Source organism: Podarcis raffonei, chromosome 16 (assembly GCF_027172205.1).
Source record: "Podarcis raffonei isolate rPodRaf1 chromosome 16, rPodRaf1.pri, whole genome shotgun sequence".
Classification (NCBI taxonomy): Eukaryota; Metazoa; Chordata; class Lepidosauria; order Squamata; family Lacertidae; genus Podarcis; species Podarcis raffonei.
Window position 1 is genome coordinate 8639093 of NC_070617.1, and position 23161 is coordinate 8662253.

The window sequence follows — 23161 nt, forward strand, 5'->3', positions numbered from 1 at the left end:
TACCCAGAAATGGATTGTCTCCCTGCTGAATTCACGAGCTTCTCCACAGAAGCATGCATGCAAACTGAACTGATAAATTGACACAGGAATGTCAGGCTGTGTATATCAGGCCAAGATGCAAAGAGCTGCATGCTTAGCTCTGCCAACACCCAAAGGGTGCTTTGGGGACTCCAGTTCTTGAACCCCCGGCAATGCATGCCGTGTTGCTGAATTGCTCTGGAAATGGCGTGGCAGGGGTGCTCAAAAACTGTTCTGCCACAGGGCAAAATGGTTAGGAGCAGAACCTCCACAGTAAAGAGCATTCTATCTTTTTTTAAAGGGCAACTGACAAAGTAGGACCCGCTCTTTCTCCATCCCTGAAAACACACGCAAACAATTCCATGGGATGTGTCACAACGTAGCTTGCCGAATCCCATCCTTGATTTTCAGAAATCTGTAATTAACTCAGGGTGGAGAACGACTATCCTGCAAGTCAGACGCAGACCTGATTCCTCTCTACTTGGCGACACCTCCTTCTTGTCCCTCCTTTCTACTCCTGCTCGGCAATGAAGATTGGCTGGGGGAAGGCTTCTACGGAGGCTTTTCTAAAAGCCAAATTGTGGGATGGGCGGAGGGGGCTCCCATTTCAGCCTCTGAACTGCAATACACAGTTGAGCCATGCGGCGGCAGCGTTGCCCCAGTTTCAAGGCACTAGGAGTGAAGTTTTCCAGTTTGGAAGATTATCAAAATAAATAAAAAATTCCTTCCAGTAGTACCTTAGAGACCAACTAAGTTTGTTATTGGTATGAGCTTTCGTGTGCATGCACACTTCTTCAGCTACCAATAACAAACTTAGTTGGTCTCTAAGGTGCTACTGGAAGGAATCTTTAAATTTTGTTTCGACTACGGCAGACCAACTCGGCTACCTACCTGTAATTAAAGCTATTCTCAATGACAAATACTGATGTGAATGCAGCAACCCAAATGTGCACCTTATTTTGGTACGTTTAATTTTAATTTAACTGTATCTTTTTTGCTATTTCTGATATGTTCTTGAATTATGTGTTTTTCATCAACATATATATATATATAAGCAAAATAAGGACAGACTTTGCTTGTGTGCTCAAGACATCAATTCTATAAAACATATTTTGCTGCACTGTGCGAAATATGAGCAAGCCAGGGCTGAACCGATATTACCGTTGCTGGTATATTTCCCGGGAAAATCAGAGGCTCACTATGTCAGGTTCCTATTGGAAAACCGGGCAAACACTAGAACATTAGCAGTGGTGAAGTTTTTATCGGTGGTTGCAAGAACCAACGATCCCTATCTTTAAGTCTGAACAAAATGCTTGTTTAACCTGGAGGTAGGCTGTCTGAATTGTGCATTGCTTTGTAACGATTTGTTGGGTCTCTGGACCGTAATAAAGATTGATGATGAGCAAAATATAAAATAGGTAGGTGTATGAACAGCAGAGGAGCCTTGCTGGATCAGACCAGAGGTAGACTGCTCCTGGAGATGCAGGTTCCATTCCTATCATGACTATTAGCACAAGGGAAGCTGAGGTGGGCCTAACCAAAGGGCCATCTAGTCCCAGAATCCTATTTCCCACAGTGAATGAAGCCCACAAGCAGTGGCTAAGAGGCGCAGCCATCTCGTGCCTGTTGCTTCCCCCGAATGTTACTCAAGAGGTCTGATGCCCCTGTCCATGCAGGTTCTACTTAACATAAGGTTACCAGATTTTTTTCAATGAATCCAGGGACACTTTTCAACTTCAATGGATTTTGAATGGGGACTGATTTGTAAATCCGGGGACTGTCCCCGGGAAACGGGGACGTCTGGTAACCTTAACAATCATGATAGCATAGCTTTGAGTGTGTGTATAGGAGCAGTTTTTGAATTCTGGTGCTGGAGGAGACTCTTGAGAGTCCCATGGACTGCAAGAAGATCAAACCTCTCCATTCTGAAGGAAATCAGCCCTGAGTGCTCACTGGAAGGACAGATCCTGAAGCTGAGGCTCCAAGACTTTGGCCACCTCAGGAGAAGAGAAGACTCCCTGGAAAAGACCCTGATGTTGGGAAAGATGGAGGGCACAAGGAGAAGGGGAGGACAGAGGACGAGATGGTTGGATAGTGTTCTCGAAGCTACCAGCATGAGTTTGATCAAACTGCGGGAGGCAGTGGAAGACAGGAGTGCCTGGCGTACTCTGGTCCATGGGGTCATGAAGAGTCGGACACAACTAAACGACTAAACAACAACAACAAATAGGTGCAGCAGGTGGCTTCTTATTTACAACAACCAGGCCGGGGGGGTGTTGACTGTCAAGATTCCTCTTCCTTCCTCTTGGTGGTGCCCTTGTAGAACTCAGCAAGGAGTACAGCTAATCGGTCTGCTCTGCCTCTCATTGCCTCTGGCGCCCCCTAGTGCCAGTCTCCCTGCCTTCCACCCTACCAGTGTCTAATGGCCGCCAACCACTGCTGATGTAAAAGGTAAAGGTAAAGGACCCCTGGAACTGTTACGTCCAGCCAAAGGTGACTATGGGGTTGCAGCGCTCATCTCGTTTTCCGGGTCATGTGGCCAGCATGACTAAAACACTTCTGGCGCAACGGGACACCGTGACGGAAACCAGAGCACACAGGAATGCCGTTTACCTTCCCACTGCAGCGGTACCTATTTATCTACTTGCTCTGGTGTGCTTTCAAACTGCTAGGTTGGCAGGAGCTGGGACAGAGCAATGGGAACTCACCCCGTTGCGGGGATTCGAACCGCCGACCTTCTGATCGGCAAGCCCAAGAGGCTCAGTGATTTAGACCACAGCACCACCCCAATGATGTGTTGGTTCCAGGTTTAAGTGGGGACCCTGAGAAAAGCACATTCTGGTGGCAGTCCCTGGAAAGCTTAGCTTGGCAGTGCCTCCTCACTTTGTTAAATCCGTACCCTTCCTTTCCAGCAAATGGCGCTCAGGGAAGGATCTGAGCTGATGGTTGTGAGGGGATTCCCTTCCCATCCCCTGGGAGATGTCAAGTGTGGCACCTATTTACTGGCATAGGCCCAACTTAGGAAGTGGAACCAGACACTGCGGTCAAGGCGAAAGTGTCCCCCAGGCGAGATTTCCAGACGGTCGTCACCCTCATGGGGGGTTGCGAGTAGCCGATCTGCCGTCTTGAAAGCCACAAGCACGGCCAACAAACCCCCAGAGGTTTCACTCACAAGGGCAAAAAAACAGACCCTGTGCCATGAGCTTCGTTCTGCCCTCAGAACTCAGCAGGGAGGAGGAAGATGGGAACAAACTAGAATTAGTTTGTTTGTTTATTAGATTTCTAGCCCATCTTTTCTTCAAGGAGCTCAAGGTGGCCACATACAAATGTTTCCCCCTCCCTGTTTCCCCCTCACAACAACCCTATGGGCTGTGTTGATATTTGGTAATCAGATCCATAAAACACTGAGGAAGGGGCACATGACCCCAGGCCCTAAGAACTTAAAAGCAGGATCAGACCAGTTGCCCATCTTAGCCCAGCATCCCCTTCTTGGAGGATGGCACCGGTCTAGATTAAAGGTAAAGGGACCCCTGACAATTAGGTCCAGTTGTGGACGACTCTGGGGTTGTGGCGCTCATCTCGCTTTATTGGCCGAGGGAGCCGGCGTACAGCTTCCGGGTCATGTGGCCAGCATGACTAAGCCGCTTCTGGCGAACCAGAGCAGCGCACGGAAATGCCGTTTACCTTCCTGCCAGAGCGGTACCTATTTATCTACTTGCACTTTGAGGTGCTTTTGAACTGCTAGGTTGGCAGGAGCAGGGACTGAGCAATGGGAGCTCACCCCGTTGGGGGGGTTTCGAACCACCGACCTTCTGATTGGCAAGTCCTAGGCTCTGTGGTATAACCCACAGCACCACCCACGTCCCACCGGTCTAGATTACGATGCACTAAATTCCTCCCATATGGCTGTGTGTCTTCCCTCTGTGGAAATGAACGGTAACCATTCATTCATATGGGAGAAAGCAAAAGAGGATCACTGTGGATAATATTGGGGGGGGCGCAGGGGTCCTAAGCTTCCTCCTGCCCCTGTCGACCACAGAATCTGAGATGAGAAGATTCTCTCCCCTCCCCACAGAATCTCAGATCCTTATAACATCCAATAGAACTTAATGGGGGCCCCTGGGGGTCAGCACTGCTGCCGCCACACCCTTTCATCTGCACAGCAGATCAATCACACTAGATTAGGGGTGGGATACCAGTGGGGAACTACTGGACTTCAACTCCCATCCTCCTGGATAGCTCGGCTGGTTAAGAGCGTGGGGCTGATAACGCCAAGGTTGTGGGTTTGATTCCAGTACGGGACAGCTGCATAATCCTGCATCGCAGGAAGGTGAACCAAGTGATCGTCAGGATCCCTTCCAACTCTATGGTTCCTCCAGGCCCTATCAGCCACACCGGCTGGGAGTCTAACCACATCAGGAAGGCCACTGTTTCCCCCAGCCCTGTGCCAGAATGAATTTATTTATACATAAATTACAGTGCAGAAGGAAAGGAGGGAGGGCCGATCCACGAGAAACAGAGGATCCTGATCCCAGAGATCTTGGGGGGAGGGAAGTGGGGGGGGGAGGGAGTCCATGAGCAGAGAGGGGTAGAATGCGGGGAAGATCCGCTGCTGATCCATGGCTGTTTCACGAGCGTAAAGGTATACCTTCCCCAGTCCAGCGTTTCTCCAGTCAGATCCCAGTTCTGATTCCAGGTGTGTGTACATGGGGATGGGGGGGTCAGGGGGGACGCTAGTGGGTCTTGCTCGGTGTAGCGACTGGGTAGCGCAGCATCATGTGCTCAGCCACTTTGAAAGGCAGCTTCTCGCTGGAGTAATAGCACACCACCTCAGGGACGCTGTCAAAGAGGCCGCTGGACTGGTCGAGCGTGTACTTGTGATCCTTGGTCTGGGCCACGATGATGTGGACGCATCCTTGGCTGGTCCTGGGTGTGGAGGGGGACAAAATTGGGTGTGTGTGAACGGGATGCTTGCATTCCCCGCTCCCCTCTCAGTCCTTCCTGCTGGGTGCAAAGGCACCTGTGGTTTAGTGCCCCTCCAAGTTGAAACTCCCAGCCCAATTGATATATTCGCATTACAGTCATAAAGTAAAGGTAAAGGGACCCCTGACCATTAGGTCGAGTCGCGGACGACTCTGGGGTTGCGGCGCTCATCTTGCTTTATTGGCCGAGGGAGCCGGCATACAGCTTCCGGGTCATGTGGCCAGCATGACCAAGCCGCTTCTGGCGAACCAGAGCAGCGCACGGAAACGCCGTTTACCTTCCTGCCAGAGTGGTACCTATTTATCTACTTGAACTCTGAGGTGCTTTTGAACTGCTAGGTTGGCAGGAGCAGGGACTGAGCAACGGGAGCTCACCCCGTCGCGGGGATTCGAACCGCCGACCTTCTGATTGGCAAGTCCTAGGCTCTGTGGTATAACCCACAGCACCACCCACGTCCTATTACAGTCATACCTCGGGTTAAAGTTGCTTCAGGTTGAGCGTTTTCAGGTTGCACTCCACGGTGACCCGGAAGTAACGGAACCTGTTACTTCTGGGTTTTGCCGCTCGCACATGCGCAGACGCTCAAAATGACATCACGTGCACGCGCAGAAGCGGCAAATTGCGACCCGCACATGCGCAGATGCAGGTTGCATTCTGCTCTGGATGTGAACGGGGCCCCAGAACGGATCCTGTTCGCATGCAGAGATACCACTGTATTCACGCTTTAAAAAGGAAACGTGCTGACTGTCAGAGGGACTGAAAATGATACAGCCGTACCTTGGTTCTCGAATGTAATCTGTTCCCGAAGTCCGTTCGACTTCTGAAATGTTCGAAAACCAAGGCGCGGCTTCCGATTGGCTGCAGGAGCTTCCTGCACTCAAGCAGATGTCGCATCAGACGTTTGGCTTCCGAAAAACATTTGTAAACCGGAACACTTACTTCCGGATTTTTGGCGTTTGGGAGCCAAAACGTATGAGTACCAAGGCGTTTGAGAACCAAGGTGCGACTGTGTATGTAAGTTGAGTCCCACCAATGGAAAAGGCGGGATATATATACCGTATTTACACAATGCATCAACGAATCTAATGTGCACCTCAGTTTTTAAAACCTTGAGACCCCAAAAAAGTATTTGCTACGTCAGCGGTGCTTTTCAAGCTTGCAATCGAATCTAATGCGCACCTGAATATTCGCAATGTAATTTGGCCAAAAAAAGGTGCACATTACATTCGAATAAATATGGGGGGGGGTGTGTGTGTATTCCTCTCCTATACCTGGGATTTGACATCATCCTGCCTCCTGTGGATGGTTGTGTAGGTCGTTTGGGAATATTATTGACTTCTTACAATAAAAGGGTTTAAAAAATATATAAATAAATAAATTCTGATGTGTGCCGATATGGACCACTTTTCTTCTGAAGGAACAAACCAAGCCAATAAAAAAGTGGCTGCAGGTGAGGCCCAGATCCAGAACACAGAATCACTGGGATGAAGGGAGTTGTAGTTCATCAACGTTCTTATAATAATAATAATAAATTTTTATTTATTTATTTATATCCCGCCCTCCCCAGCCAAAGCCGGGCTCAGAGTGGCTCTTGGACTCCAGCTCCCATCAGCTCCCAGCCAACGTGGCCAGAGGTCAGGGATGATGGGAATTAGGGTCCAGCAGGATGGCAGGGTTCCATCTCAGCATTCAGCAAAGTATAAAAAAGGGGGGGAAGGCCTTTTCTTTTTATGGAACGGAGTCAGGAAATGCAAAGGGGCTCAGGACCCCCATGAGACCCGGTGCCAGGGGGTCCCTTCTAGGTCCCTGGCCTGCTTCTCGATGCCTTAGCCCTCCCCTGCCACAACCCAACACTTTCCCCTCGCCCTCTCTTTTCAAATCCCCCTCCCTTCCCAGCTGCGATTGTTTCCAATCCAGGGGCTGAGCATCCTGTGGAAGGAAGTGTGGGCCGCACCCGGCCAGCGATCCTCTGTTGAGGAGCCAGTGCTGGAAAGGGAGGCGGCAGAGCTACAAAACAAGGTCAGAAAGGCGAAAGGATTCCGGGAATCTGGGTGGGTAGGGTAGAGAACGAGGCAGGGGTGGTTGAATGGATCTCCTTTTCCTCCTTGGTCCTGCAGCCCCCGCTCCCAGCTCAGGTTCCCCTCTCTCAATTTTCTTGCAAAATGCAAGGGAGCGTGGCTGTGGCTATTTGGACAGATGGTGGTGTGTTAACTAGAGGCAGCCATCGATCAGTGGTTCAGGACGCCTGCCCTGCATGCAGAAGGTCACAGGTTAGATCCCCGTCGTCTCCAGGGAGGGCTGGGAATGCCCCTCCATTTTTAAACCCTGCAGAGCTACTGCCAGTCAGTGTAGACAACACTGAGCCAGCTAGACCAAAGGGATGAGGCCGGTTCCTAAGTCCCTCTTTAAACTAACCCTTTGTTCAGAAGCATGAGGACTAGAACCTTATTATATTCAAGGGTAGGGCTATAGCTCAGTGGTAGAGCATCTGCCTTGCACGCAGAAGGTCCCAGGTTCGATTCCTGGCACCCCCCAAGGAGGCAGAGAGGAATGCTGCTAGCCTGGGCCGACAACACTGACCCAGTGGCTTGGCATGGGAGATTTGGGAGTGAGTCTACTTCAGATCAGAGTCCACTTTGCCCCCAATCCAGCCCTCCTGCCTTGGAGAACGGGCACTCACTTGAGGGCGATGGAGTACTTGCTGGTCGCTGTCTCGCTGGTGCGGACCAGGTAGCCGGCTTCCCGGCACGGCTGCAGCCGGCTCTCCGCCTCGGTTCGAGTGATGGCGCCGTGAAACCAGCTGCGGGGAAAGGAGAGGGTCAGCTTCAGGGATGCTTCTGAATACCAGTTGATGGAAATCTCAGGAGGGGAGAGACTGAGAGCTCGTGGGCACCTGGTGGGCTATTGTCAGCACAGTTGGTAGAGCAGGTGACTCCTAATCGCAGGGCTGTGGGTTCGAGTCTCACACTGGGCGAAAGATTCCTGCATTGCAGGAGGTTGGTTCCCAAACTCAATCCGTTCTGGACATGCCAACTGTCGGAGAGACTGAAAATGGTACAGTCGTACCTTGGTTCTCAAACGTAATCTGTTCCGGAAGTTTGTTTGACTTCCAAAACGTTCGCAAACCAAGGCACGGCTTCTGATTGGCTGATTGCCCCCCCCAAACAATGCTGACATTGGCTTCCAAAAAGCGTTCGCAAGCCAGGACACTTACTTCCAGGTTTGCAATGTTCGGGAGCCGATTTGTTCGGGAGTCAAGCCGTTCAGGAACCAAGATGTACCAGGTGTTTCTCGTGGTCCCTTCCAATTCTATGAATCTATGATCTGCTCATGAAAGATCAGGATGCCGAACTGGACAGGCCTCTGGCCTGATCCAGCAGGGCTTTGCTTACCACAGAGCAGTGGTTCCCAGTTAGCAAAGTACTACAGACCCCGTTTTTCAAAAGCCAAGCCATGGGCCCCCTACTTCTGAAAACTGCAATAACTCACCCCAGTGCCTCTCAGCAGCCTGAGCAAAGCCAAGCTGCATCTCCTACTCACAAGGAGACCCTTTCCAGAGCCCAAAGAGGATCTCCTCGCCGCTGGCTCAAGCCCTGCTGCTGGCCCAGGTGGGCCGTTGACCTGATGCTGTTTTGCATTCTCATCTCCCATCAGCCCCAGCCAGCATGGCCCAATGGCCAGGGATGATGGGAGTTCTAGTTCAAGGGCACCCAGTGGGCACCGGGCTCCCCATTCAGGTGCTTGAAAACAGTCAGTGCTCACCAGAATAATGCCTGGTGCTGGAATGTCCATAAGTTTATGGAAGTTATTCATCCACACCAGGCATCCCCAAACTCAGCCTGCCAGCTGTTTTGGGACTACAATTCCCATCATCCCTAGCTAACAGGACCAGTGGTCAGGAATGATGGGAATTGTAGTCCCAAAACAGCTGGAGGGCCAAGTTTGGGGATGCCTGATCCACACATATATTTGCATTAGTTTTTTGGGTCTTAAAATAAACAAGAAGGGGAAGAGGAACATGCTTCTTATGAAACTTCTCTGCCTTGTCGCCTGGACAAATTTCTTAACTCGCCATAAGTGATCAGGCAATGTTGGGACTGCGTTCCAGGGTGCCCCAGGTATACTGCTTTTAAACATGGAGGCTTCGCTTTCAGTGGAAAGCCGTCAATAACCCTTTCTATCATGGATTTTTCCAAAACTGCCCCCCCCCAACCTTGCTCTTTTTAAAGCACTACTTATCCTAAGTCGCCATAGCAACATCCCATGGCAATTAACTTCGCAGGTTCATTATGCTTTCTCATGAAAAGCTTTCCCCTTCTCCGTCCTTGAAAGCTGCCTGCCAATCAGCCTATTCATGAGATGGACCTGCGCCTCCGTGTTTGGAGAAAAAAGGAAGAACAAAACCCTCCCCAATTCATTTTGCTCTCTGCCTGGGGTCCATCGGTTTATAAAACACTAAGGTGGCTTTTATTGCAGGCTGGGTTTAAAAAATAATAATACCCCCAAAACAGTAGAGTTAAAGCACTGACTGTGTGTCTTCCCTCACCCCATTGAGTTGCATCCTTTTCACACTGCAGGTAGGGGCTCACACGGATTAACTAGAGATTCTTAAGAGTTGGAAAAAGACCCTAGTCATCTAGTCCAGCTCTCTGGTCAAGACAGGAATCTTTCAACTTGCAGCGTTCCAGATGGATTCTGCCTAAATCAGGGGTGGAGAACCTTCAGCACATGGCCAGGAAATGGAATACTGCTTCCAGCTTCGAGTACAAATGGTCCCATGAGATCAGAGCAAGCCTCTAGTCCACAGTGAGGAACAGCATAGCACTCAGCTGCTTACTAGCTGAGCTGTTCAGATCCTATGATAAATGGGCAAGCTTTGCTCCAGATCTTATACATGCTCCATAACCACCAGCGAACTCTGTCAATGTACCTCCTGGTTCTACTCTGGGGGACAGAAACTTACTTTTGTTTTGGTTTTTTCAAATAAACAAGGGAGATTTTCAGGACTCTGAATTTAGGTGATGCATTCCAAGGAGGGGCTGTGTACACCACGCATAGGAGACCCCCCCCCCATATCTCAACGTTTTAAAAGGCTGGTAAAAGCAGGGGAGGCTAAGACCACACCAAGTGTATTCTGCGCAATAAAAGCAGGACTTTTAAAATAAAGCATGCCTGTTCAGTGCATAATTCCTGAATTTATTCTGTTTCCTCAGTTGGGAAGAACTTGGAACGCATTTGCTGGGAGGGTGGAAGGGAAGGCAAGGAAAATATCCACAGACAGACAGACTTGGTGAAATTCACAAGGAATCGTGTGCCACTTAATGAGAACTAGCAACTTGCTTTCTTCTGGTTTTTGTTTTTTTTTTAAATGAATGCTGGGGGATGTTGAACTACATCCCAGACTATCAGATTCTAAGAGGCCTGCAGAGGTAGAGAATATACACAGCTATGGTGCTGAGGCTATCTTTTGGCTGCTGGATACTTACGGCTGTTTCTCCAAGGCAAGAGAAGGATCCACATAGTCCCCCTCTGAGTCTGGCTCTGCCACTGCCATGGGCTTCACCATCTTAGAGGGCCAGCTCCGCTGGCGGCGATGCTGCTGTTGCCGCGGCTGTGCTGGAGCATCATCCTTGGACGCTGGGGGCCTCTCTGGCCCGTCAAACTGCACTGGAAGGAAAGGGGAAGAGTCTTTTCACTACATGTGAAAAGGATCTAGGAGTCTTGGTTGACCACAAACTTGACATGAGCCAACAGTGTGACGCGGCAGCTAAAAAAGCCAATGCAATTCTGGGCTGCATCAATAGGAGTATAGCATCTAGATCAAGGGAAGTAATAGTGCCACTGTATTCTGCTCTGGTCAGACCTCACCTGGAGTACTGTGTCCAGTTCTGGGCACCACAGTTCAAGAAGGACACTGACAAACTGGAACGTGTCCAGAGGAGGGCAACCAAAATGGTCAAAGGCCTGGAAACGATGCCTTATGAGGAACGGCTAAGGGAGCTGGGCATGTTTAGCCTGGAGAAGAGGAGGCTAAGGAGTGATATGATAGCCATGTTCAAATATATAAAAGGATGTCACATAGAGGAGGGAGAAAGGTTGTTTTCTGCTGCTCTAGAGAAGCGGACACGGAGCAATGGATCCAAACTGCAGGAAAGAAGATTCCACCTAAACATTAGGAAGAACTTCCTGACAGTAAGAGCTGTTTGACAGTGGAATTTGCTGCCAAGGAGTGTGGTGGATTCTCCTTCTTTGGAGGTCTTTAAGCAGAGGCTTGACAACCATATGTCAGGAGTGCTCTGATGGTGTTTCCTGCTTGGCAGGGGGTTGGAGTCGATGGCCCTTGTGGTCTCTTCCAACTCTATGATTCTATGATTCTATGATTCTTCACGGACGCGCCACACATCCACCAATGGGAGTCCAGCACTGCCAGCGACTTGCAAGTTATTATTAATTGCATCTGTAGTCGATCTGTGGATCATCTGGTGTCATAATTATTGGCTGGTGACTGATGGGTGGGTGCCAAAGTCAGCCCTCTGGAGTAGGCTTATGGAATTTATTCATCTACACATAGATTTACGTGAGTTAGGTAAAGGTAAAGGGGCCCCTGACCATTTGGTCCATTCGTGACTGACTCTGGGGTTGTGGCGCTCATCTCGCTTTATTGGCCGAGGGAGCCAGCGTACAGCTTCCAGGTCATGTGGCCAGCATGACTAAGCCGCTTCTGGCGAACCAGAGCAGAGCACAGAAACGCCACTTACCTTCCCACCGGAGAGGTACCTATTTATCTACTTGCACTCTGACGTGCTTTCGAACTGCTAGGTTGGCAAGAGCAGGGACCGAGCAACCGGAGCTCACCCCGTTGCGGGGATTCAAACCGCCAACTTCTGATCAGCAAGTCCTAGGCTCTGTGGTTTAACCCACAGCGCCACCCGCGTCCCCTTACGTGAGTTATTTGAGTCTTAAACAGAACGGAAGAAGAACAGCTTCTGGTTAAACTTCTCTGCCTGGTCGCCTGGACAAATTTCTGAGCTCACCATAGGTGACCAGGCAAATAAACCTGAGACAACACACCCCACTCCCAACCCTAATCTCCGCATGCGCACACTGTCTCTTACCTGAGAGAGCTTTCACGATTTGATCTTTCTTCCACTCCCAGGGCTGTTCGTACTCAGCTGGCGGCCGCTCGTCATTCTCTGGGAGTCGGGCCTCTGGCTTGGGCCCAGCTTCCGCTGGTTCGTAGGGGGTGTCATAGAGTTGTGGCGGTTTGGCCCCTTGGCGCTTAATAGTTGTACTTGTAGCAGCAGCAGCAACAGCAGCAGCAGGGGGGTCTCCTTTGGCCTCCACCGGCTCATCCAACAGCAAAATGGCTTTGACGAGAGGGTCTTTTGAACCCCGCCTGCGGATTTCTGGGAAGAAAACGGGGTGGAAAGGTCAGGGTTTCTCTGCACCCATCACCTTTTGTGTAAAAGGTACCCATTGATTTTTCTCTGGGTACCACATTTTTGTGTGTGTGCGCAAGCGCATTCTGTGCTTAGCATAGAGATCAGAAGGCTGGTGGTTCAAATCCCCGCGACAGGGGTGAGCTCCCATTGCTCTGTCCCAGCTCCTGCCAACCTAGCAGTTCGGAAGCACACCAGTGCAAGTAGATAAATAGGTACCGCTGTGGCGGGAAGGTAAACGGCATTTCCGTGCGCTCTGGCTTCCGTCACGGTGTCCCGTTGCGCCAGAAGCGGTTTAGTCATGCTGGCCACATGACCCAGAAAGCTGTCTGTGGACAAACGCCAGCTTCCTTGGCCTGAAAGCGAGATGAGCGCCACAACCCCATAGTGACCTTTGACTGGACCTACCGTATTTTTCGCTTTGTAAGATGCACTTTTTTCCTCCTAAAAAGTAAGGGGAAATGTCTGTGCGTCTTATGGAGCGAATGTGTGGTCCCTGGAGCCAAATCGCCGGAGTGCAGCACACTCCTAGGCTGCTCTTTGGGGGTGGGGGTGGGGAGCCACGCCGCTCTGCCGGCAGCCTCTGCTTTTCCCTGAAGCCCCGGGAAGGTTTGGAGGCAGCGCGCAGGCTGTGCGCTCCTGGGCTGCTCTTTGGGGGCGGAGAGCAGTAAATTGCCGTCCCTCAGTGCCTCCTAATTCAACTGCAAAGGCTTGATTGCCTAACTAGATTCTGAGCTCCATTTGAAGTTTAAAAATATTAAGTTTGGGGATTTCTTCAAGTAGCAGTTTTGCGGAAATAGTCATAAATACATGCAAAGAATCTCCACAAACCAGTAATGGTGAGCTCAGCTAAAACCGAGCAGGCATCTGGCTCAGTAACAGTTTAAACTGCACAGCTATAACCGGACATCCTGTGTGTGTGTGGACCATGTTCCTAGCAGCTAATCTTTATTGCTGAAAAGAGGCACTGATATTCCACTCCAAATCTATCATTCATTATACACATTCTTACAAGTACAGTCCACCTATACCAAACCAAAAACATTGTGTTCTCTTGGTATTGAATGGAAGCTATTTATCTGCCCTTTTTCCTCCTCTGTTCTTTGCTCAGTCACTCCATTTTGAATCTTCCTTTCAAAACAACCATGCCTGTTTTGAGAAAACTTCACAGATTTAGGAACTGGAGCGCAATCATTTGATCTCTTTGCTGTTCCTTTATACTCCAAGCACTTCTCATTTGCACAGCCCTGCTTTCTCTCCCTGACTATTACCATTCTTGATTGATAACAGCAAAATGCTCAAATTTTAGTTTATGTGACCGCTGCCAATACTGACTTCCCAGTGATAATGAAAAGAGCTACATTGTAATGGAATGTCTATCCTTTTCCCATTCTCTTCATTATATACCGTGGCTCGCTTAAAAGCAGCAAAGTGGACAGGAGCCACCCGCTTTTCTGTTTTAAATAGTTTAGTACAACATTTGAGTCAGAATTTTTTTCTTCTTGTTTCCCTGCTCTAAAAACTAGGTGCGTCTTATGGTCAGGTGCGTCTTATGGTGTGAAAAATACGGTAATCATCCAGGGGTCCTTTGCCTTTATTATGCATATGTGTGAGTGCGAGTGAGTGAAAAAGAGCAATTTCTCTGTGTGTATGTACCCCACTCAATCTAATGGGTCCTTTGCTGCCAGTCAAAGTAGACAAAAGTTTTTTTTTTTGTTTTTTTTTACTAAATTTTATAGCAGAGATGCACTTAGTTCCAGGACTGCAGGGTGAACAAGCTAGCAACCCTGTTAGGTTTCTCTTATGCCTAATTCCTCAACATGAAATGGGTTGTGCCGCAGGGAACAGCTAGAACAATGCCTCGTGGGTTGTCATTCCACGATACTTTCCACCCAATTCTGATTTTTCCTAGAACAAACATTGCTTCCGTTTTGTGACCTGCCCGCTTATGTACTCTAGTACAGTATTCTAGTAAAGATTTTTGAATTCCTTGCTTCCGATTCATCTGGTTTTCTCCTCAGAACTCAAAACATGGGTGAGGCAAAGTTAGAGTCTGACTCAGTATGAGGCAGCTTCCCAAAATCTAGGAAGGGACCCCGAGGGTCATCTAGTCCAACCCCCTGCAATGCAGGAATCTTTTGCCCAGCGTGGGGCTTGAACCCACCAAGCCTGAGATTAAAAGTCAAGTGAGACAAGCTTCCCACGTTCCTATTTAAACCAACCCTTTATGGGTTTTCTACCCGGACACTGAGGTCCAGCACGGAGGGCCTTCTGGCGGTTCCCTCACTGCGAGAAGCCAAGTTACAGGGAACCAGGCAGAGGGCCTTCTCGGTAGTGGCGCCCTCCCTGTGGAACGCCCTCCCACCAGATGTCAAAGAGAAAAACAACTACCAGACTTTTAGAGGACATCTGAAGGCAGCCCTGTTTAGGGAGGCTTTTAATGTTTGATATCTTATGGTATTTTAATATTTTTTTGGAAGCCGCCCAGAGTGGCTGGGGAAGCCCAGCCAGATGGGTGGGGTATAAATAATAAATTATTATTATTATAAACGTATTTTTTATTAAAGATTTCCTGGTTTACATAAGTATGTTCAATGTCTCTTTTTTTTCAAGTTACATTTCCTACAGATCAGTTTCGTTCGTTGAGACGTTAGTGCAGGGCTCGGCAAGGTTTACCTCGCCTGGGCCGGTTCACTCCCGTGGAGATCGCTCCGTGGGCTGGATTGCGTCTGCGCATGCGCAGATGCAATTTTTGGCGCCTGAGTCCGCGAAGATGCGATTTCCGGCGCCGCGGAAGCGAGTCCCTGCTCTGCGCTGCGCCACTTTAGCACAGCGCGTGGGGACTCACTGAGCGGGCGGCTCAGTTTGGGGGCGACTCATGGGCCGTTTAAACGACCCCCGAGGGCTGCTTGTGGTCCATGGGCCGCAAGTTGCCGACCCCTGCACTAGTGTTACATTAGGAAGAAAAGGGGGAAAGAGGTGGAGGGGGGAATGGTGAGTGGGTTGGGGTCGGGTGGCGATATTTCTATTTTACTTAATGTATGTGTGGGGTTTTGTGTCAGCATCACTTGTGCGGGTTCTCTTTGCTATTCGCTTGTGTTCCTTTGGTGGCGAGAGAGGTTGGGGTTGGCCTAGGATGTGGTTGTCTGTTTGTGATCGGCTGCGGTGAACTTTGTTTTCGTGTATGAGTGGAGCCCGATTTTCTGAACCGCGAAGGGCAGGGTATAAATAAAAATTTATCATTATTTTTATTATTGAATCAGGTTAGCCATATTGTATGCTCTTGGTGGGTTCTTGTCGTCGTCTTGTTGGGCTGTGTATGTGATAAAGGGGAGCCATAGGCGTCTTCTTCCATTTGTCCCCGTGTCAGTTTAAAGTTTATCGGTTAGTTTTTCTAATGAGGCTGTTTCCCATACTATTTGGTACCATTGGTCCATGCTGACAGGTCTCTCCATGTTAAAATCAAGCCTTTATGTGAAGCCATGAGAACTAGAAACTCTCTTTATTTCCAGGGAAAGAGCCATCATCCGGTGGGAGAGCATCTGCATTGCACGGTCCCAGGTTCAAATCCCAGGAGCATCTTCAGGGAGGGCTGGGAGAGACTCCCTGCCTGAAATCCTGGAGAGATGCTGCCAGTCTGTGCATGCAACACTGAGCAAGGTGGACCCAGGTTTCAGACTCGGTGCAAATCAGCTTCCTCTGTTCTTGACAGGAAGGGCTGGACTGTCTCCTACCCGGCGGTGGGTCAAAACCAGGAGAGGCGAATGTAGGATCTGGGAAACCCTCGCACTCGAAACCAGCGCCTGAGGTAAAAGCGCCCATATCCTGCGCACGGACGCCACCTCCACCAACAATGCCCCACATCGCCTCCGGCTTCCGGCGCTACCATTTCCTGTTATTCTGTGTCAGCTCCGGGTGGGAACGCCACGGGCCTGAGAGCCCAGGGCAGGCATCCGGCTGGTTGCTAGGCAACCGGCCAGGTTTGAGGCCTGTTTGTTTTTACAAAAAGGCAGGGGTCCGTCAGGGCAGGGCCTGAGGTGGGGTGGGGTGGGTCAGAGCTCCAGGGCCCCACGCGGCAGAATGAGGCCCCTCAGGTGCTAACTGACTCGAGCAAGGTAGAAATAAGGCCCCGAATCACACACTTGAAGCTGTAAATGGCACCGCTTTAAATTGTCATGGCTTCCCCCAAAGGATCCTGGGAAAGGTAGCTTGCGATGGGTGCTGAGAGTTGTTAAGAAACCCCTCTCCCCGCTCACTGCACAGAGCTACCATTTTCAGCGTGCTTTTAACATACCCTCCAACATTTCTCTTATGAAAATAGGGATGTCCTATTCTTCTATTATTATTATTATTATTATTATTATTATTATTATTATTATTATTATTATTATTATATTTATACCCCGTCCACTCGGGATGGCTTCCAACGTATATAAAAACATAATAAAACCTTTATAAACTTCAATCGCAGAACTACCATTTTCAGCGTGCTTTTAACATACCCTCCAACATTTCTCTGATGAAAATAGGGATGTCCTATTCTATTATTATTATTATTATTATTATATTATTATTATTATTATTATTATTATTATTATTATTATTATTATAATATTTATACCCCGTCCACTCGGGATGGCTTCCAACGTATATAAAAACATAATAAAACCTTTATAAACTTCAATCACAGAACTACCATTTTCAGCATCCTTTTAACATACCCTCCAACATTTCTCTGATGAAAATAGGGATGTCCTATTCTATTATTATTATTATTATTATTATTGTTATTATTATTATTATTTATACCCGGTCCATCTGACAGGGTTGCCCCAGCCACTCGGGGCGGCTTCCAACGTATATAAAAACATAATAAAACCTTCATAAATTTCCCCCTACAGGGCGGCCTTCAGTTTTCTTCTAAAGGTTATATAGTTACTTATCTCCTTGGCTGGGTGGGTTCACATAATTCCATACCCTCCAACATTTCTCTGATGAACATAGGGATGCCCTAAGGAAAAGGACATTCTGGGATCAAATCTGAAACTGGGACGGCTTCTGTAAATCCGGGACTGTCCCTGGAAAATAGGGACACTTGGAGGGTTACTCTGAGAGAAGTAAATGACTTTTCTCAGGATTTTCTCCAACATTTCACCAGTGAGAATAGACACGTCCCCTCTAACATTTCTCTGACGAAAATAGAGACGTCCTAAAGAAAAGAGGAATATTCTGGGATCAAATCAGAAACTGGGACAGCTTCTATAAAACCGGGACTGTCCCTGGAAAATAGGGACAATTGGAGGGTCTGCTTTAACAAGCAATCCTTCTTCCTTTGGGAATTGTAGTTCTTGGTTAGGCGACCCCCTCTTCCCCTCAACAGAGCTACAATTCCCAGAGTTCGTAGGGGCAAAGGTATTCACTGGGAAGGAAGCCATGATCTTTAAATGCACGCTGCAGATGCGCTCAAAAAGCACCATAATATTCCATCACTCTCTCTGCCCTTGCAAAGCGACCTTGCAAAAACAAGATGACCTGAGATAAAAGTTAGCTACTGTAAAACAAGCATGCTGCTTTTAATTTGAGAAAGCAAATTTTTGGCACAGCTGGGAGACAGGGCACAAATCTGGTGGCGGCTGAGGGGCAGGGGAGGGGGGTCTAACGGGAAAAAGAAATCTGGGTCAGGAAACCAGCTCTCTCCTTTCCTGCCTCTCTGCGGGAAGAGATAAGGTTGTGGGGGAGTTGTTTTGTTTTGTTTTAATTTTGGTGGGAAGAGAAAAGGAGCAGCTGGGGTGCGAGTGACCCCCAGCAGGGTGGGTCAAGGGGTCCCAACCTCACATTGACAATGTGGGAAATAGGGGATCGGTGGAGATTCAGGCCGCTTGAAATCTGAATTTAATAACACGAAACCATGCCCACATTGGCTGCTTCTAGGTGCTGTAGTCTGGGAGTGGGGGAGATATTTCAGACCTAGGGCCACATGCCCTTCTGGGTGACCTCATGGGGGCCACATGGCAGTGGTGGGTGGAGCCTGGGGCAAAAGTGGGCGGAGCAAGAGGCTTAAATTTTGTACAGTAGACTAGCTTCTATACACACCCCCAGGGCCGGATTTAGGTTTGATGAGGCCCTGAGCTACTGAAGGCAATGGGGCCCCTTATATGTCCTTTGTCAACAACAAATTGTCACTTTTTTGTGTTGAATATATGCTATATGGTAATTTATGGACCTAATAGGTATCTAAAGCCATTTGCACATAACAAAATATGTATTTTATCAAAGTAATTGATATAGAAATGAGCAAACCAGTGATATTTTAGGGAGCAGGCTAGCAGGCGGGGCCCATTACTTACATCATAGGAGCCTACACAACACAAAACACTGTTGCTGTATGTAGGTTTTATCTTATTTTTTTATCTTATATTTTGGAAATGTACATCCAGATTATTTTCCTTTAAAAAAATGTTGGGGCCCCCAAGAGAGTGGGACCCTAAGCTATAGCTTGTTTAGCTTATACATACATCTGTCACTGCACACCCCTGTATCTAAATCATGGCTAAACCATTGCCCCAGCCATTGTAGATGGAACCGCTTCTTTTGCACAGCCAGAGCTTAGCTTGTGGGACTCCCTGCCACAAGATCTGGTAACTGACCAGGCACTCAAATGATGGGAAGTCAGGAAGTAGGAAGTGGTATAGTGGTTAATTCTAACTCAGTGGTCTTGTGGGATGTGGGGGAGATCTTTAGATCATTGGTAGGAAAACTGATGGTCAGGGATGATGGGTGCCAGGCTCCCAACCTCCTCCAGAGGGCCATGGGTGCCCCACCTTTGTTCTGGGGTGCAGCCTCTGTCCTCACAAGGAAACTATGAAGGCCAACTTGGTCCTGGCCAAGAACCTGTATGAACCCTAAAGAAAATGTCCCAGAATTCTTGACAACAACCAAGGTTCTCATGACAAACTAGCAAGGATTCCTCAGCAAACGTCGTGGCAAGAATTTTCCTCCAGCGAGACACCTCAAAAAACCTTGCATCTGACTGATCAGTCAGTCATGAGTGAGGTGGCGGTGTTGGCATTTAAACAACTGGGCTGGCAAACCAAGGCCTGCCAGGTTTCTTTGCCTCCGCCCCTCGGGGTGTCGAGAAAGGAAACGTTAAAAAGATGACCTTTCTTTGGAACAATTAACGGTGGCTCCAGTTTTCCAAACTGCTAAGCTGTCTCACGCTCCATTCAATGTCGCCAAGAGGGCACGGACGGACAGACGGACTCCAGAAAGGGACATGGGCAGGTGATGCCAACTCTCCCCTTGTCTCGGGATTTTGAGGCTGGCGTGGCCTCCTAATGCCCCCCCCCCCCGGCAGACGCACCCGGACACTTACCGGTGATCATCTGCTGGGCATCGTATGGCTCCATATAGCCGTCATTTTCTCCTAGCCTCTCGGCGTCTCGCTGACCCTTGGTGCGCTTGGCATCGTACGGGTCAGCGTAATCTTCCAGGATAATAACCTTGACAGCAAAGGGAAGTGGTGCAAAGGCAGCGTTAAGCAAGCAGGTGATGCTTATTTCACAGAACTGTCGAGCTGGAAGGGAGCCAAAGGCTCATCTAGTCCAATCCCCTGAAATGTGTATTTGCGTGCGGCTCCTGTCATGTGGCCAACATCCCACTCCAGGCCCTGTCTGCACATTACGTTTTAAGCACTACAATAGTACTTTAAACAGCCCTGGCTCCCCCCGCCAAGAATCCTGGGAACTGTAGTTTGTTCAGGGTGCTGAAAATTGGAGACTCCTGCCCTCGCATTTCCTTCCCAGAACAACAATTCCCGGAGTGGTTTAGCCATCCATCTCTCTTCCCAGGAAACTCTCCTAAGGCCACACCTTCTCAGCCACACCCCCTCCCCAAGCCACACCCGCTGGTCTGGGAAAAGGTTGCCCTCTTTTAAAGGATGGCACTATTTTATGGGTTTGGTGGTGTCCTTGTTTTATTGTAAAGCACCCTGTCGTTTTATTGTTCCGTGTCTTATTGTAAAGCACTCTGTCGCTTGCACAAATGGCAGTGTATAAATCACCTAAATTACAAATAAATCAATAGATAGCGGGGCCTGCAACAAAATGTTGCGGTATGGGGTGCGCTTGTTCTGGGTTCCTGCCAGTCAGCCAGCCATGCCCCCTTTCAGGTGCTCCATTCCATTCCTCCTCATGTTTTTAGGTCTTCTGTGGCCACAGAGCATGCTCAGTCCTCATTCAGCAGTTTCTGCCTCTTCCCCACCCTCTTTTTCTAAAGATTATTGTGTCCTTCTGCAAAGCTCAAGACCCCCCTCCAGGTAAACCTGCTGCCACCGTCCTGCTGTGTGTGGCTGGTGCTGTTTTGGCTACGTAATGATAGGCACGCTCCCCCGAACATTGTAAACAGAAGGACCAATGACAATTGTACCCCCCATAAATGATAGGAGCACCTCAGAGTTTAAGTAACGATTTTTACATAAAGTAGAAGTTCTGGGGAGGTTGCTTATCAAATTCTGTATACTAATGGTGCTGTGCAAACAAAGAACGGAACTATTTATATTTCTGTATACGGGATTAAAAACCGCAGGAGTTTCTCCTTTCATATAAAGTGCTGTTCGGACGTCCTTCAAAACAGAACCCCAGAAAGCAGATTAATTATTTTAGGCTTTTTGTTTTGCTTTTAAGGAGCCCTTTTATAATTTCCCACCATGTTCTATCTGCAGTCGACAGCCTGAGCCCATCCCTGAACTAAGGACGCCCTTCTCTTCAGACGTCGGGCAGCTCAAAGAGCCACCCACTCTCTTCCTCGCCTCTTATTCTCACTCTGCATAACAAGAAACATAGTGGTTTTGAGTCCAGCTAAATTAAGCGTAGCATCAAGGGTCTCACAAATCAAGCAATTGCTTATATCTTTTCTTTTTTTTTAAATGTGATTAATTAGCTGGTGCAGGGAGTGGAAGAGAGGCAAAGGAATTGGAAGCACATCGACCGCAGATGAAAGATGCAAGGGCGAGGGGTGCCCGCGAGGTTAATTGGGTAGCAAAACCAAAAGTGGCATTAAGCGGTGTCAAGTTGGTATAGGCAGAGAGTCCTTAGAAGGTCGTCTTCTTTTGGCAACTGAGAAAGGGCACAGAAAATGAATGCGGCCTACCCATTATAAGCCTGCCCAATGGGCATACGCTGGCATCACCCTGGAAAGGGTATCGGCGTGAGCAGAATCCTTACCGTCTCCTGTTTAGCCTTCTCTGACTCAGGAGCTGCGACCAGGGGGGGACTCGGGGCGCTCCCAGGGTAGTTCTTTCCGTTTTTCTCGTGAGCATCCACTTTGATGAGCCGGTTGATGTAGGTCCCGCAGCCGGCGTTGCCTTTGGGTGCCCCCCGTGCCGCTTCGTCCGCGGGGGCCCCATCCACCCGCAAATTCTTGCGCATCTTCCCCGCGGCGGCTTGCAGCAGGCCCTGGAGGTTGTCCCGCGAAAGCCGTCCGCTTCCGCCATCTTTCCCTGGCAGAAGCAGGGTCCGCTGGCTGCCCAGCTCAGTAGCAGAGTTTTTCCGGTTCTTCCCGGGCAGAGAAGCCGCTGTGCCCGCTTCAGGAGGACCTAGGCTCTTGCGCGAGGCACTGCACAGCTTCCCAAGATTGGCAGCACTGCCCGGCTTGGCTCTCTCCGAAACCGTTTTCAGGCTGGACGGAAACTCTTTGAACCACTTGGCGGCCATGGGGGGCAGAGGGCACCAGACAGCAGCAGGGGTCAAGGAAAAGCCGAATTCGGGGTACCGCTGGGGAAAGGACGGAGGCCTGCACCGAGTCTGGCACAGGCTGTCTCGGGAGCCTGAGACGGAGGCCTCAAACCGGCCACGCGCCCCCTGACAACCCAGCCACGTAACTCGGAGAAGGGCAGCCAGAGGCGAGCGGAGGCCCAGCGCCCAAAGGATAGGAAAGGCATTCCCTGGGCAAAGGAGGTGAGGAGCTGGCCAGGATTAGGGCCAATACCTTGGTCACCTTGTCCCGCCCAATTCCTCTTTCTCCCAAGGAATTAAAAGCCACCACTTCCAACTGAATAGTAAAGGAGTTTAAAAGGAAGCGGAACTGGCCAGCGGAGAGGGAAGCATCAATTTGGGCGGATCGATAAAACAGTTAGACCTACGGAAATATAAAACTCATCCAACAATATGAGCAACTGGGAGAGCGCATTGAGGTGGAAGACCCCCACTTTTAATGCCTCATTTGCCCAGCTCTGTAGCCCCCCAAAAGTGGGTAGACAACTTTCTCTCTCTCTGCCAAGAAGGAGGTGAGCTGGGAGTCGGAGTAGTAAGAATTTTAAATTGTAACTAGGAGGGGCTTTGGAAGGAAGGGCAACTAGTGCTTCCCCCCTTTTGGTGGGGGGTGAGATCAAGCAAGTTATATCTCCTAAACGCTTTGCAGCAGACAGAAGGGGTCTTATATTTTCATTTTTGGAAAGGAAGAAAGACATAGACTTTTCCTAATAAGAGGCAGGGGAGAAAAATCTTTTGTGGGAGATCCAGCTAGCAGGAAGAATTGGGGCTTCTTGGTCCTGGGGCTGGGAGGGGGCCAGAAAACAAGAGGCGGATGCCTCTCAAGGCTGTCACTATTAGGGGCATGGAAAGGGGTCTTTCCAAGAGGGGGATCCTTTTACACGGCGGGATAGGGGGCGGCAAAGGATCACCCCCTCCCTCTCCTTCACCCAGCCCTGGGGTGGGGTCGCCCCA

At 49.3% G+C, this 23161-nt stretch overlaps 1 protein-coding gene and 1 non-coding gene across 2 annotated transcripts; one reads left to right on the plus strand and one right to left on the minus strand.

Moving 5' to 3' along the window:
- Window positions 1–4448: 4448 nt before the first annotated feature.
- SHE (Src homology 2 domain containing E) lies at window positions 4449–22405 on the minus strand (the record flags this gene model as incomplete). The annotated part of the gene is made up of 6 exons (XM_053369766.1): window positions 4449–4944; window positions 7682–7801; window positions 10488–10668; window positions 12117–12407; window positions 19813–19939; window positions 21662–22405. Coding segments are annotated over 6 exons (1656 nt in total), but the record flags the coding sequence as incomplete, so codon positions are not given.
- On the plus strand, window positions 7460–7536 carry TRNAA-UGC (transfer RNA alanine (anticodon UGC)). The gene has a single exon. It is a non-coding gene; the product is annotated as a tRNA-Ala (tRNA).
- Window positions 22406–23161: the final 756 nt, after the last annotated feature.